General features: G+C 40.6%; 1 protein-coding gene across 1 annotated transcript in view; it reads left to right on the top strand.

Moving 5' to 3' along the window:
* LOC119736506 (neural Wiskott-Aldrich syndrome protein-like) overlaps positions 1–17,219 on the top strand; it is a 30,447-nt gene that overhangs the window by 7,085 nt on the left and 6,143 nt on the right. Inside the window, exons 3-9 of the mRNA XM_038210523.1 lie at positions 498–590; positions 1,951–2,059; positions 3,089–3,199; positions 3,748–3,851; positions 5,761–5,908; positions 6,369–6,847; positions 7,334–7,474. Of these exons, the coding sequence (XP_038066451.1) occupies positions 498–590; positions 1,951–2,059; positions 3,089–3,199; positions 3,748–3,851; positions 5,761–5,908; positions 6,369–6,847; positions 7,334–7,474 (1,185 nt within the window). The remainder of the gene's footprint in view (positions 1–497; positions 591–1,950; positions 2,060–3,088; positions 3,200–3,747; positions 3,852–5,760; positions 5,909–6,368; positions 6,848–7,333; positions 7,475–17,219) is intronic.

The raw sequence follows: 17,219 nt of genomic DNA, 5'->3' as shown, positions 1-17,219 counted from the left end.
TGATGCTGTTGCAAATTGCTGATGCCAATTACCGTGCATTTATTGATTTATTGTTGAAAAAAATGTATTTCCTTGTACCGGCAATTCTGTTTTGAGGTGTCAAGCTTTGTTACATGTTTAATGTGCAATCAGCAGAGAGTTAACAATCAGTCACAATCGGTGGAATATTTCCTCCAAAATGGACCTGCGCCCTTAACTTGAGGTCGCTGCGGTCTATCGTCTAGGGAGGTGCCTTAATTTGGCACAATTGTCTTCGTGTAAGGTGTCAGACTTGGCCCTAAAGTAAAGACTCGGGTTGGCCCGGGGAGATAGGTCCGCTTACCAAGCAAATTTACTTAGCTGAGCTGGACTAATCGAAGAATGAGGACTCGACCTGAGTTGGACTCCGGGAAATGAATCAGTTACTTTATTCATTTTTTACCAACAAGTTGTTGTTCTTTGTTCTTTGATTGACAAAAAAATTAACTGATGTTTTATAGCTCTAATTTCTCTTTTAGAACGGAATGAAGTTTTGGGAACAGGAATTGTACAACCAGTTCAAGTACATTGTCGCAGATGGCCAGCCTTTCTTCCACACTTTTGAAACAGATGTGAGTGTATTAATGCTCTACTAAGTAACAAATATCTCTTAACTTAAACACACTTAGAATATTTGAACAGTAGGAAGTGCTCGTGGCTATAAGGTGATGGGTCATTCTATTAAATTTTGGGTCAACGTTTTTCCTGTCCCTGTTACGTGTGGCATCTATGATTTATAATTTTGGTGTGATTATGAATAACAAAGTACCAACTCGTCAAATATTATTTTTAAAATATTTAAAGTCATTCTTATTTATACTTGAATGGCAAGTCAATTTCAGAGGTAGAGGGGACTGAAAAATGCCACAATTTGGACCCTTAATTTACAGAATGACCCACATGAGGAAAACATGCTGTTTTCACCAAAGTAGTCTCGAAACATTAATCATTAAAAGATGGATTTACTAGAAATGTCTATGCCCCCCTTAACATCACCATCTTCAACACCCTGGCTTCTCATAAGTAATGATAACCAATCAACCATTTTGACTTTAAAAACACAATTTATTTATTCTTTTGGATTTTCCGTAAATGTATGGAAAAGTCTTTGTTTTTGTTCCGATTTTTTTACCTTCAATTTTTCTTTCCCAAATCCCCTAGACTTTGCACAGATTTTTTTTTACAAGCGACTGTGACATTTTGAATTCTCAAATCTTGATCAAACTTAACGTAAACAAAGGCCGTCGTCATATGAGTGAAGTGCATTTTTCAATGGCTTGGGGAACTACATTGTAAGTACACAGAAAGAGATGTGTTGTATATAACGCCATCACTTACAAACGTAGCGTGATTATTTCAAAATTCGTTTGCACATTTAAAAGAAATGTGACAAATGTGTGACGTCATCATGACGTCATCATGACGTCATCAAAATCGATGACTCCAAACTTGGGAGGTTAGATAATGTTATTAATATGCAAAATCGTATTTTACGTCATGATGACGTCTCGGTCGATTTTTATGAACTGAAAAGTGCCGTCAAAATGACGTCATCATGGATCATGCACCTCATCATAGAGGTGCATTTTCAAAGTCCTAGATTGGGTTAAAATTTAACCAGATAGGGTTGAAGTTTTGCAGATACATAAGCAGGGATGTGTTATACATGAAAAAGAAAGAAAGTTATAATGAAAACATCCTGTGATTTTATATGGATTTTTTTTAGGGTTTTCAATAATATCACCATATTTCAAAAGGAAAACATGCTCCATTCAAAACTCTTTAGATTTAATTTTTTTTAGAGGGGGGGTTGATGCGGAATATCCTTTTGTTCTGTGTGTGACAGGCACAAACCTCTAGTTTTCTTTGTTTGTACTTTTTTTTCTCTTGGTTTTATTTCTTCCCGTACACATTTGCCCCTTGTGTATACAGACATGTTGGGCCGCCCTCAACTTCGCCAATGATGCTGAAGCCGGTGATTTTTGCAATGCCATCGAAGCTAAACTAAGGGCCAAGATGCAGCGTAAACAGGGTAAAGAAGGTGAGTGAAGCATCTCTAGAGGACAACGCTGTCTGATTGTTGAGGGCTGAAGTGGGAGGGACATGTATATGCACATACGGGATCACATGTGTATGACTAATTCTATTCTGAATCTGCACACAACAGTAATTAATGTCTTGAAATGAGCTCCAGGTACCTTTGGCAATGCATTTAAGAGACTGTCCCTGTGGTCGCCTCAAACTCTCCATTATGTATCCCTTGGGAGGGCGATTCTGCACTGTGCACGGGGTCAATACAGGGTCTATAAGATAAAGGTAAAGTCTGTTACGAGTCATGTGACCCATCAAGTGGCGTTTATCTCCAGTTTCCTTGGCTTGAAAAGACTGAGAATAATTCTATTCCCCAGTCCAGCCCAGGTTGCTCCCCAGTTGATGCTTGTACGCATTTTTACTCCTCGGTGGAGAAAGGTACGTTGGGGTAAAGTGGCTTGCCTAAGGACACAACATATGGCCAGTTGACCTAAACCATAGCAACCAAAGTACCATACGCATAGCAACCGGTACTGTAAGCAAATGCATACGGGTGTGCTCGTTGCGCATTGTGCGCATTGTTCCCACGTGCTAGAGCATATAGAATACAAGTCTATTGCTAGATCTACAGGGCCTGGTTCAAACGTTTCGTGGAGGGATGGTTTGGAAAAGTTCAAGTAAATTTTCAACTAGTTTCGTATTGAGATAAAAATACATTTTAATTGTATTTAAATGTATATGTAGATTAAATAAATCAGTTGTCTCTTAAGATCAAGCAGAATCTGTTAGTGAGGCGTTATAAAACAAACATTTCCTGCTGTAACTCGTAGCACAGTAACTTAAACCAGCCTCCCTCATTGATCCATGGAGCCTTCTATTATCCTGAGGCTTCAGTGCCTGGGGAAAATAGAATGCTCCACTAAAGTGGATCTCCTCCGGAGGCTTGTTTTACTATACCACTCGAAGCAGTAAATATCTTTATAATAATGAACACATTTTATGTCATTGAGTAAAATGCAAGTTATCTTGTCAATTTCAGACAAAAAACGCCGCGCTCCAGAAGCAGCAGTCCCGAATCGACCCAAACATGCCCCTCCAGTTTATTTAGTTTATACGAGAAACCTTTTATTTAGGGGTCAACATGATGCTGGTATAATCTTATTCGATCCGAAGATCATAAGTCCGAAATCTCGGACTTATGAGGCGTCGGACTTATGAGGCATAACATTTATTTATTTCGCCTCATAGGTCCGACGCCTCATAAGTCCGACGTCGGAAAAACGAGGCGTTTAATTTGTCGGACCTACGAGGCGTCGGACTTATGAGGCGTCGGACCTATAAGGCGTCAGACTTATGAGCTTTTATTTGGTTAGGGGATGCGATTTTGTCGAACTTATGAGGCGTCGGACCTATGAGGCGTCGCACGTATGAGCGGACCCAGTTCCATCGGTACAATTACAATAAGATGTACAACACGAATTATTCCTTAATAATTGCATTGTCTGAGGTTCAGACTGCGGACTAAACCTGTGTGATGTCATTGTGTGGGCTGGTTTGAAACGCCACCCCACAGCCAGAAAACTACTGCGATTGTGGAAAATATTGCGTGGGTCGGTTTGAAACACCACCCACAGTCAGAAAACCACTGCGATTGTGGAAAATTTACTCCCTTGCAATTTGATTCAATCTTTTGTGCAGCTAACATTCAGCCTCCATCTCCGACAATGAACACCACCTCAACCACCACCAACACGAACACCGCCACCAGTAAGAAGAAAGATAAGAAAGGCAAAGGGAAGAAGGCAAGGCTCAACAAGGCTGACATTTCTACGCCCATTAATTTTACGTAAGTGGCTTTACCAACTGATGGAATGTATTGATTATGTGCACATAAAGTGCCCCGTCAACGGTTAGAAAGGGAGAGTGATTAATTTAGCCTAGTTCCATATCGGCATAAGAAATGCACTGTGAGACGCAAATAGAACCCAAACTGCAACGTATAGACATATGGAAACATTTCATCCGGAAGTGTCGCCGACAAACAAGACAGACGCAAACTGCAAGATGAAAATCATCTGTCAGGTGACATGGCTACCATCTGTAAATAAAGCTATTATTATTATTATAAACTACTATACCTCGCCAGACGATCGGCAAAGTTGAACCTGGTTCAACTTTGACGACGGTTCGGCGTATTGTCTGCCATGACGAGCCTAAGTAATAATAATACTAATACTAATAATAATAATAATAATACCGAAGTCTAATATAGCGCACGTATCTACCAACAATTAGGTACTTAAGGCGCTTGAAATTATGTCTATTATTAGAGACAGGTAAATGAAGTACATGAGAAATATGAGAACCATTATGTAGCACCTTATTAATGGTTTACAAAGTACCATTTATATAGCATTAGCAAAGTCTTTAAAACAATTTAGTGCTATCGACGATGTCTGTATAAAGTATTAAAAGATATCTATAAATGATAATAAAGATATCTCTAAAAGATTCCGAGATATCTTTAAATGATTTAAAGATATCTCTAAATCTTTAAAAGATATCTCTAAATGATTTAGAGATATATCTAAATTGTGTTTTAATTTCCGCAGCATTGAGCTATTGTTAATACGTTGGTAACATGGGCTTCTGTATATGCCATTATTTTATTGACGACCTCGATGATGACTTATGATATAAAAAAAAATGGCAACACCAATTACAAATGCAATACTTGACAGGCAACACCGGCGATTTGATCATGCATTATGATGGCAACATGATTGACTCGAGTGTGCAAAGCTGTGGTTCACGGAGCCGTTACCGATTAAGAGTTTATTTAAAGATATCTTTAAATCTTCGAAGGCACGAAGTAGGTGTCGGAATACTTAATCCACAATTTTAATCATTTAGAGATGTCTTTAAATTGTTTTAAGACTTTGCTAATGCTATATGAATGTTATTTTGGCTCGCCATGGTCAGTGCCCCATCTTGCGTATAAGCTTAACGTCGATATGGAAACCAGACCCTCTTAACTTATTGCCACTTTATGCCTGATGCTCATGAAAAGACGCTACAGGCTTGTGCACATGCTCAAATGCTTAAATCTGTGACTAAAAACATGACATTTCAAGATAAGTGTTTTCCATCATTTTCCATCAAATTTTAAGATTATTTCAGGATAAATGTCAATGTAAATCACAAATCCGATATAATAATATACATGTATATATTACTTCTTTTCTCTTTAGTCATGTCGTGCATGTTGGATGGGCTGCAGAAAAGGGCCTCGATGTAAGTTGAACTTGAGTTTCTTGTTTTATATTTTTGAAATTTCTTACCGTTAAATAAACGTTTAGGTGACGTTTATTTCGACCATTCCTGTCACTGTCTTTCTCGTCAATGATCAGCCGATGCGACAGACAAACAGACAAGAAAACTGACACACTGATGCAGTCCTCAAAAGACACAATGCATATAAAATGGAACATTTTCGATCCGATTTCATTTTGAATGTAACCCTGTGTATATACACCACTTCCTTGTGAACATTAAAATAAGGTTGATGGCTCACCCTACCTAGAGAGCAAAAATACTAAAGAGTTTACTCTTTCCAAATAGTGCCCTCCTACTGTGTCCGCTATACTTCAAAAAGGCTAATGTGCATATTACAAATTTTACTAAAAGTTCCTTTGAATTCTTGACCACCAGTATAAAGGGATGGACCCAGATGTCCTGAGCTGGTTGAAACACCTCGGTCTGAATGAAAGCGACATCCAGGACAAGAAAAACGTGGAAGTCATCAATCAGTTTGTAGATGAACATGGAGGAATAAATGCTTTTAAACATAGAATGTCTCGTAAGTAGATGCATAAAGTCTGGGTTTTCAAACAACTTCAGACAGCTTATGGTGTAGCACAAAATTGACTTTAAGGCTGAACCAAGGGAAACTACTTTCCCTTGAAAATAATCTTAACAATTTTTATATTTACTAAGATGGCAGTTAACCCCACTTCACTGTTAAATGCAGTGATGGAGTGTGAGGCAGGTTTTTGGGTTTTTTCAAATCAGTGTGTACTATTATTCACATTGCACTGGATGCTCTGAAAATGTTTGCTAAATTCTGTGAGATGATTCAAAGGGTTTGGAATGGTGCTGCCCCTTTTTATAAATGCAGACCTGTGCTCCTGTATAGTAACGTGTTTTCAGGCCTTGCTTTAAGTTGCTTATAACAATAGGAAACTTACATGTGTAACTTTTCTTGTAGACCTCAAATCTTCTGTGGTAAATGCTTTCTTTTGTTTTTCCTATTCCTCAAGAGAGGTCAAGAATGCCTGCCCCTCCACCCCCGCCCCCGTCTCCTGGCTCTGCTGCTCCGCCTCCCCCACCAGGCAACTGTGTTGCTCTCCCACCACCTCCCCCAAGCCGTGGTCCTGCACCCCCTCTCCCACCCTCATCTCGTGGGGCACCACCCCCACCCCCACCCTCGCGCGCTCTGCCCCCGACGCCCCCCTCTATGGCCCCACCCAGCATGCTCTCCCGGCCTATGGCAGCCCCGGCTCCTCCACCCCCAACCCCATCTGGAGGGGGTGGAACACCAACCTCTCCACCACCACCAGCTGTTGGAGCCGCTCCGCCCCCTCCCCCTATCGTAGTGGGAGGGGGGAGAGGCCGTATAGATGACATCCACAAGGGTACTGCCTTTAAGCGTGTGGATCCAGATGACCAGACAGCTCCAGCCAGCAGTGGACGTGGGGCGCTTCTGGATCAGATTAGGGGAGGAAAAGCCCTCAAAAAGGTACGAAAATTCCGGGGGTTTTCCAGTAGATATCAATATACCCTTGCCTTCCATAAAGTCAGTTGTTGTTCCAAGACAATGACAAAAAAATAACAAAAGTGCATAATAGTTATGTCCATCACATCAGAGGAACAATGACATGCCTTCAGGTGTAACATGAAATTCAGAATCTGTGTTATCATGGTTGGTTAAATGATTAAACAATTATATTGTTCACATACATCGTCAATCATTAGGCTTACACTCACTGTTGCTGAAAGAGCTTCTATAACGCTCCGTTTATTAAGCTGTCTTTCAATATTATTAGTACATTTAGTTCTCCAGTGTTTATTTGCTGCATATTTAGGACTGTACAACATGCTTTAATCGGCAGTTGGCACAATAAGCAGCTTTTATATACAATGCTATATAATGTAGTGTAGGCCTATATTTAGCACTCTCGTGATGGTAACATATCAATCATCGACATGCTTGTGCTTGTTGTAGGTGGATATGTCCGACCGGGAGGCAGAAGTGGCCCCCAGCTTTTCTCAGGATGACCTAGGGGCTTCACTGCTCAATGCTCTACGGATCAGAAACTGTGTCATCCACTCTGGTAATGCATGTTGTCACGGTGGGCCCTTCTCGGTTCATATCAGAGACAAATTTGGGGCAGAATCATTATCTTTGTCTAGCCTACGGAGGTTCAAAAATGGAGAACTGCTTTACTGCAACCAGAAATACAGATTGAACGTTTTGCTAAATGGATTTTTCTACCTTTCTGCTTTTCTGCTACCAGAAAAGAATATTTTTTTTTACCCATAGCGCTTCAAAAGTGGGCGAGTGCTTTTTCGCTTTACAACTACTAGAAAAGCCGACTGAACATGTCGTACAGATCAATTTTTCTTCCTTTCTGCTTTTAGGGAGAGTACTTTTGAACCTCCATACTTTGTCTGCATGGAAGCAGCTCTGCTTTTTGTCCCAGAGATGTTCCGGGAAAATTTTCGTTGCCAACAGCTCGACTCACCAATACTGATATCTTCATTGCGAGAAGATTCCGGGGACATTGTTCAGAATCCTCAATCCTGCAATCATTGAGAAATTGTTCCATGTTAAAAACCTTGAAAAATATGTTTATATGGGTAGTGTTCTTAAAGCTCTAATCCTAGAGTCTACAGCATTCCCTAAACGTACATTGCGATACGTCAGACGATCAGACGATTTCCGTGGACAAAGGGGGTTTAATTTAAACCGTTCAGAAATTAGTGCCTGTTAATGAGTTGACGACCAACCATTGCGAAGCTCAGCAAAAGGGGGATACAAAAGTTTAAAGACACGGAGGTAACAACAAAAGAATCAACAACAATGAACGAGAATGTTTTTCTTCGCACCCATTTGGTATTTGTATAATTTTACTATTTATCGCTTAATCATCGAACTCATGGATACTTGAATTATTAAACAGCCTTAATAACGAATTAAACGAAAAGGAGAATTAAGGATCTTTAGCCTAGTTAAGGTAAAGATGAGCTTGAGCCTGTCGCGATGGCTGTCGCAATTTTGGGATGGTGTCAAGTCGATATAATAGGAATACAAAGCTTTCATGTTTCCGCAATCAATTTAATGCGGGGAAGACTAACCATCATCGTTGAGAGAATATTCTTTTACCGGTAATTGAGGAGAAACCATCATGGCTATAGGAGGATTTTTTACAAGGGATATGGAGGAGACTAACCATCAAGGCTAGGAGGATATTTTCAGAGGGAGTATGTAGAAGACTCAACATCAAGGCTAGGAGGATGCAAACATCATAGTGAAGCGACATTTTTATATACATCGAATGTGAAACGACATTAATCATTGTACCCCCTCCTCCTTCGTGCCGAGATTGGCACTGGTTGGATCTTAAACTGGTCGTCAGCTCATCATCACACGCAATTTTCAGGACGGTTTAAACCGCAACCCCCCTTGTCCACGGAAATCGTCTGATTGTCTGGCGTGTTGCAAGGTACGTTTATGGAATGCTGTAGACTGTATAGGTTTATAGCTTTACAAAAACAATATTGGGAAATAAGTACACGTCTTACAACAATGCACATGACATCTGAAATGTTGATTCACTAAATGACAGAAGGAAAAAGTGCTGTCGCAAATTTACCGTCGGAGTTTTGGAAAATGTGATAGCCATGTCACTGTTCCCTCCTTCATGCCGTGTGCGTCAGGGCATGTCATTACGTAGGTTACTCTAAGAGGCGGATCTAGGAATTTTTTTGCAGGGGATGGGGGTTTCATCAGCAAATTTTTTTTTCAAATGTAGGTAGGGTTTTTCTGAGGACACTTGGCTTCCGAATATCAATAGGTGGGGGGGGTGGGGGGGGGGGGGGGGGGGGGGGGGGGCTCGTACCATACTTTCAATGGGGTCGCTACTCCAATCCGACGATTATTAACATTACAGAATACTGTTCAAATACCCACTTACAAAGCTGGCTCTGTCCGTATTTTCTGCATAAATTTCTATAAAAAAATGAAACATTTTGACAGAGCTGAGTTTTTGTTTACCCCACGTATTATACCTAGACTCTTGTAGCAACGTTTATAAAATTATATACAGGATCTGATCGCTCTCACACCTGTGAGGTCCACTTCGTGTGTACAATGAACTATAACACTTGTTACGACTTACGAGTGTGAGGCTTATAATATACAAACCTCTATACACGTTAAATATAATCCTTACACTCCTGTGAGCAGTGGCGTCGCCAAGGGGGGGGGGGGCAGGGGGGGCACGTGCCCCCCCCCCCTGGAAAACCTAGCGCCCCCCCCCCCCCCCCGAGTGCCCCCCATCAAATGCTGGTGCCCCCCTATCCTCTGCAAAATTCTGCGCGTTGTTAAAATCATTACCTCAAAATAGCAATTTCTTGAGATATCTTCAGATCGAATTTAGCATCAAATGTGGCACCATTTCGCATCTAGCCCATCCTCCGTATGCGAACATTGTCCAAAGGGGAGGGGGCACTTAGACCCCTCCCCCAGGACGGCGATCCGTATCCACCTAAGTGCCCCCTCCCCCCATCAAATGCTGGTGCCCCCCCCCCGTGCCCCCCAGACTGAAAGGTCTGGTGACGCCACTGCCTGTGAGGCAGTCTGTTTCTCTCACAATGGAATCAACGTCTTTGGATATTTTGTTTTTCTTTGTATAAAACACAAACACTTTGCAAAACTGCAATAACTTTATAAAAACTTTGAATTTCTTTGTTAACGTTTTCAATAGAAACTTTATATATATTTTCATTTCTCAAAATATTGTGCACCGCAACTAATTTGGCCTCGGGGCCACGATTCGTGGCCTTATTATAAAGCTATTTGGAGGTTTGTGCTGTAAAAAAAACTCATCGTCGTTCCTTTCTGCACATTATGTCCTGACATTAATCATGGCTGTGATTGGTCAAAACACTGGGGCTTAACGGATCAGTCTCTTTCTATGCTTGTAGGGGTTCACTTATTGTGCCTCTTCTGAAATGTATGCATTTACTTCTTCTTTTCTTCACCACCCATCTCCCATGCAGAAGACAGTGATGACGATTCTGATGATGACGACTTTGATGATGATGACGAAGAGTGGGAGTAAATTGAGGACTAAAACAAAACTGTGTGTTTACGGTAACCCACCTATACCTGGATTTTTAGGCCAAATTTCCGATCTCAAACTGTTTATTGCCACATTTGTCCCAAAAAATACGATAAAGTATTTGTTGAAAATCATACTAAATGTTCAAGTTATTCAAGTGTTTGGGTGTTATTGAATACAGGTTAATAAAACAATATACCGTTAAAGGTATCCTAAAGGAAACAAAGTAAGTAAAAGAGACTGACATATTCTTCAGATGGAACACAGTTATATATATTTTCATATTTTCTATGAAAACCGCTGCAATATCGGAATCCCTATTAAAGCTATAGTCCATCATTTGCAGCCATCCGAAAAAGTACTGGTGTATTATTGTTGAAAAACATACTTGGTTGAAAGATGGTAAGGGGGCTAAACTCCCTGTGAAATTAATCTTTCTGGCAAGCTATCATTTAGAAGTAATCAACGAAAGAAGGCCTTTCCAACGGTGCGTCTTAAGACGTCTTAAGACGTACCGTAGGAAAATTTAAATTAGTAGTTCGTTTTGTTATTCGGCGCAGAGCGCGCAATCATTGGCACGACGCACAGGCGCGCAAGGTTGCTATAATTCGTCGGATCAGTGCGCGACATCGCGTATAGCTGCAATTCAAAACAATTCAAAATATGATTCAGCAACTTTTGATTTGAAATTGAGATCCTAGAATGCTGTTTTTCTCGGAATATACAGCTGAAGCTGAGCCGAAACTTCATCAGGTTAGTTGTTCAGTATCCTTCATTAGATTTTGAACACTTTTGTTGCTTCAAACGAACAAAATGCACAAATTACAAATGATGGACTATATCTTTAAAGCTATAGTCCATCATTTGCAGCCATCCGAAAAGTAACTGGCGTAATTATTGTTGAAAAACATACTTGGTTGAAAGATAGTAAGGGAAGTAAACTCCCTGTGAAATTATTCTTTCTGGGAAGCTGTCATTTTGAAGTAATCAACGAAAGAAGGCCTTTCCAACGGTGCGTCTTAGACGCACCTTAAATTAGTAGTTCGTTTTGTTATTCGGCGAAGCGTGCGCAAGCATTGGCACGACGCAGGCGCGCGCGCTGTTGCTATAATTCGTCGGATCAGTGCGCGTCGTCGCGTATATAGCTGCAATTCAAAACAATTCAAAACATGATTCAGTAACTTTTGATTTGAAATTGAGATCCATGAATGCAGTTTTTCTCGGAATATACAGCTGAAACTTCATCAGGTTAGTTGTTCGGTATCCTTCATTAGATTTTGAACACTTTTGTTGCTTCAAACGAACAAAATGCACAAATTACAAATGATGGACTATATCTAGCCATCAACACAATTCGGGGTATTATTTCGCCCTTTAATCCTAATAAGTTCTCTCCAGAGATCTCTAGTATTTTTCCCAGCAATCGCTTCAGCCATTTGCTCCATTTGATTCTGATCATTATCCCTGAAGACCTATTAAAACTGGTTCCAGGTATACGGTGCATATCTGCATTAATACCATGATGCAGTTGGAAACATGCCTTCCAATGTTGATGCCACATCAAAGCTTTCTAACGTAAATGCTAAACCTTATTTTTATCGTTCCTACTATCCGACTGTGAAGTTAGATTTTTGAATACATTCAGAAACACTAATACATCATGGGTTATAACATCATTGTACAAATCGGTTAAATCGTTTCACATGCTCTTTACAATTCATAATTTTGTGCAATGTAAAAAAATAATTGTTAAAAGAAATATTTTCCAGATTTGTTTGTAAATTATGTTTAAATTGTGAAAATTGTGGTTTACTTGCTTTCCTCCAGGCAGTTATACTGCAATGTATTATCCTTAAAACTAAAAAGTTCAACACAACAATCAAAAACAATTTTAACTGGAATATGATCGGCGAAAAATGATTATCCATCAAAAATGAAACAATGCCTTTCCAATTGTAAAAGAGACTAAACAATTCTTGATATAGGCCTACTACTTTAGATATATGGACCAATAAATGTATACGGCACTTGTGCTAATTCAAGATCGATACAAATAACCATAATCATTAAATTTAAAACAACGGCATTTGGAGATGACCGACTAAGATCTTTATTTAGATCAACGCCAAATGTACGAGTATGTGAAGACCGATCCGGCTGACTGATCGGAGGATAATGAAAGGAAGCTACAACGGCCAGGAAGGCGGATCAGCAATGCACTGTGAACGGTGCCGGAGTCACATAAAAATCCGACTCCTATGAAAATCGGACCCCTATTTCCCTATTATTGGTTGATCCCTCGCACGTGACAGGTTACTCTCCCGAAACGATCCTTAAAAATAGCATAGTATCGTACTCACGCGTGCGTAGTACTACCAATGAGTCCACATTTCATGGAGTTGGATATTCACGCTACACCTGGGCACGTCGGAGCACAAAAGAAGACCTGGCCATCCACTTTAGCCAAGGAAGTCCCGGGGAGGTCAGGTGCCGAGTTGGACTGAGTCGGGAGAATATAGAAGGCAAAATGTGGGTACAGAGTTGGCTTGGTGCCGTCTAGGTGCCGAGTTGGCACGGTGCCGAGTTGGCTATGGGTGCCGAAACGACCGACATTCAACAGACGGATCAACACTGATCAAACAATAAGGACGCACCGAGTAAACGATGGGTGGAGCACTTCAGCAACTTGCTGAACATGCCTTCTTCCGTCAGCACATGCAGCTGCACTCAACCATATCCCACAGCAGGTCTCTTTGGAAGAGCTTGACCCACCATCAATTTCTGAAATAGAGAAAGCCATCCAATAAATGAACTCCGATAGACCATCGGGCAAAGATGGAATCCCATCTGAGTTGTACCAAGCTAGCAGGCCCATCAGAATCGATTGATGTCTTCTGCGATGCACGCAGATGCATAGGGGAGCAAGAGAAGATACTAGCAGAAGTTTAGGGATGCCCTGCATGATTGTTGCCCTCTACAATAAGGGCAACAAAGCCGACTGCGGAAACTACAGGGGCATCACTCCTCTCCATCGCTGGGAAGTTTTTGTCCGAATCAATCTGAACAGGCTCATTATTGTGTCGGAAGCCAATTTACCTGAAGCCCAGTGTAGATTTCGTCAAGGGCGCAGTACGGTCGATATGATGTTCTCAGTGCAACTGACAGAGGCATCGCGCAGAACTTAGACTTGTACTCCTTATTTGCCCACGAAAGTTCATCCAGATAATCAGGCCCTTTCAATTATGGCATGACTGGACAATAATTCTCTCAAATGGTGACCAGTCCGACCCATTTGATATCTCAAACGGGATGGAAGCAAGATTGCGTCCTGGCACCGGGCCTCTTCAACTTGAACTTTACCTGTATCATTAAGTATGCCATGCAGGATCTTGACTCGGGGTGTAAACATCCGATACCTCGGACAGTTCTGTCTTCGACCTGCGTCGAACAGCCAAGACGAAGACGTCGACTGTTCTCATTCAGGAAGCGCTGACCTGCAATTCATGCTTAACAAGTTCCCAGAAGCTTCAAAGCCATTTGGCTAAAATTGAGGATCTCTTTCAGCCAACCGCTCAAAAGGCGCTCAAAAGGCAACCATCACCAACCCAGGCAATCAAAAAGTACATATTCAAATTCTACCATAAATAAGGAGTGGTTAAATTAATATTTAACCACTTGGCAAATGGATAGAAGAGTCCATCAACCAACCAAAGTGGGTATTTAATAGCCCGCATCAGGGTCAAAAGATGCAGTTTGAATAGCAGGCCACTGAAACCAAACCGATGCCCGATTGAGTAGCCATAGGGGTGAGTTATTATCTTCAGTTATTTTGTGTTGTAATTTTGTGACTTAGATGGGAGTTCATCCTTATAATACATGGTTCATCATTTATTTGTTGCATTTCGTTGTTGCATTTCTGTGAATGAAGTTTCAACATCTTGACTTTTAATAAATGATTCAAACTTAGAGATTTGCAATGATAAGTTTGGCAGTCAACGTAAATTGAATCATGATGGAACGATAAACACTGATGATCTGAATTGAACTGACTATATCCTATCTCATAGATAATGTTATGTTAAAGAAACGTTCATTTAAGAATCATTTTATTATTTGGTATATAGCTTCCAACTACAAATATGGTGACGTAGCTGATGTAGCAGTAAGAGCTGCGCTGTACTACATGTATAACCAGGTTAGTTCCTAAATTGTTTTGTGTATTTATGTCACAAATAGTTTCACATACTGAACTGTACTTGATTGCTGCCAGACACTGTATTTCTTTACTTTGTGCCTAAAGCAATTTGTGTCTCTGGTGTATTTATGTACACACTATATGTTGTTTAAAATCTGGTAATTTCCATGTTTTGGTGTTATTAAGGACAAGGACAAATTTCTGTCTACCCAAGAAAGTATTATGTAACCTGTCACAATGCATTTGGTGAAATACCAGCTGTTTCGTTTGTGCGAGGATTGCTTTGGTTTCAAGCATTGAAGTTTACACACCGACTAATTTTGAATTGTACTGTGCATTGTGATGTTGTATTTAGAGTGTGGTATTTTAAACATTTGGGGTTTTTTGGTTCCTAAATGCACAGGGGCTTGTAAATTCCGACATGAACCATCACATTATATCCGTCGAGTTCTAATCATCAGCCCCAAATTGTCAGCGTAGCAAGGAGGGTTGTCAGCAATAAAAATTAAGAGACACTGAATAGCAGATATGCACGTGTCGCCGTTATAAAAGTTTGTTCGAACATTGACTAACGCCTGAACAATCTGTGCGGCCGAGTGTCAAAAGTGGGATAATGACACTTGAACTTGAACTGAACAATTTTGACGGACCCCTGGATACCCAGGATCGATAGTGCAGGACATCGTATACAACCTGCCAGCAAGAGAAGATTCCTTCCTCCATGCTGGGATGAAGCACCGGATCTCCCCTCCTGTCCATATATTAGTGGACAAGCAAGCCATGACTATATCCCGGCCAAGCCTCTCCTTGGGAACAGAAACACAAGAGGACCTTATCACAAGACAAGCGTCGTGGCGGTAGGTCCGTTTCACTTTTTTAACCACTTGTTTCTTATGTTGTATTCTTGATTGAAGGTTATTCAAAAGATCAGGATTCATGTGTACATTGTTATTGCCTACAATTTATTTGGTTTGTGATGATTATAAGAGGATTATACGACAGTAAATTAATATAGCTATGGACCATTGGCATATAGTTTGGTGCACTTGGAACGCGTTTTTTTTTCAACATTAGAATTACACACTAATTACGTCCATTTGCCGAGGAAAATAATGACATTGACAAAACTCTCTGTCTTTTTCATATTACGGCAGACTGTCGTAGCCCCTTGAGACAAAATGTATAACAAGTGAAAGATATTTCCATGCTGGATAACCAAAAAAAAGACCTATTTTTTGTAATTATCGGTAGTCCCCAGTAACGTTATTTTGAATGAATACAGACACTGTTTAGCTAAGCCTATAAGCAGTCGGCACAGCAAGAGAAGCATGAGTCACTGCTTAATATTTATTCTCCAGTTGTTGCCTAGGCCAAGCCTATATATAGCCTACTTATTTTGAACAGGGTCCAAACTACACTAGTATAGTACCAACGGCAAAAGTAAAATAACAGTTGGCCTATAATTATAAAACCCAGTGGCACTAAAAACAGCCTTTCCACAAACACGGGCTATAGGCTAGTATTATCAGAATTTTCTCACCTTGACTTCCACCAATCTTGGTGCAGGCTCCCAAAATCTCGACCACCACGTGAACATGCTGCAGCAACGTTACCTTGTATCATGTACGAATGTTTGATGGAGACCGACTTAGATCGACGCACAAACTTTCCTAAGCGTCATGTGTGTTTCTGAGACTTGCTAAGTCTAGATGGGTCCACTGGCACTGAAGCTATGCCTGCAGCAGGCACAGGGGTAATTGACAGATAGTGAAGTGCCCACAAACTGGCTGGAGAAAGCAGGAGAACTTGCAATTGCATGATGACTTGGGCCTCACCTTTATGGGCTAGTGAACGCCCAACTGTCACATAATTCCATTGGATTTGAAGAAATCTGAGACAACCAAAATATATCCAAGGTCAAAGATCCATCCACTTAAATGATGACTGTCAATAAGTCCACTGGACTGGGAATTGGAGACATCCAAGATTAGAATTCAACAAATCCGCGACACTGAACAACAAAAATACACTCCTGCTGGTTCACAGACAAATTGATCCAATTTGCTAAAACAAATACACCAAATATAAATCCAAGGTATTGTAAATCCAAGGTAGTGAAAAGATTGTATTCCAATGAAAATTTAATGCACAAAATGAAATCTGATCCTGCTGTCTCGATGACTGTGACAAAAGTGAGCACAGCCCGAGCACTCTTCTTACAGCCTATAGCCTAGCCTAGCCCAACGCAACTCGGGCCATCACTTCACTAAGCAACATAAAACAAAACAACCTTATTCATTGGTTCAAAGTTGGTCTAAACATTTGCATATTGAAATCTCTCACTGGCATACCAAATATGGTAATGGAGTGCAGGTGTGCAAGGCTGAAGAATTGAGTGAGGTGATCCAGCGAATTAGGTCAAAGACTTGGCAACACGCCAAATTGCTTGCCTGTGTTCTTGTATGTATATGAAACTAGGGCAAAGAGCAAATGAATTCATATACATACAAATATGAAATCGCTGAGTATAAAGCATTTTATCATACACTGTTGATAAAATGAATTATACG

This window comes from Patiria miniata, unplaced genomic scaffold, assembly GCF_015706575.1.
Source record: "Patiria miniata isolate m_02_andy unplaced genomic scaffold, ASM1570657v1 HiC_scaffold_3, whole genome shotgun sequence".
NCBI classification, from domain to species: domain Eukaryota; kingdom Metazoa; phylum Echinodermata; class Asteroidea; order Valvatida; family Asterinidae; genus Patiria; species Patiria miniata.
This window is presented reverse-complemented; position numbering and strand designations above follow the sequence as displayed.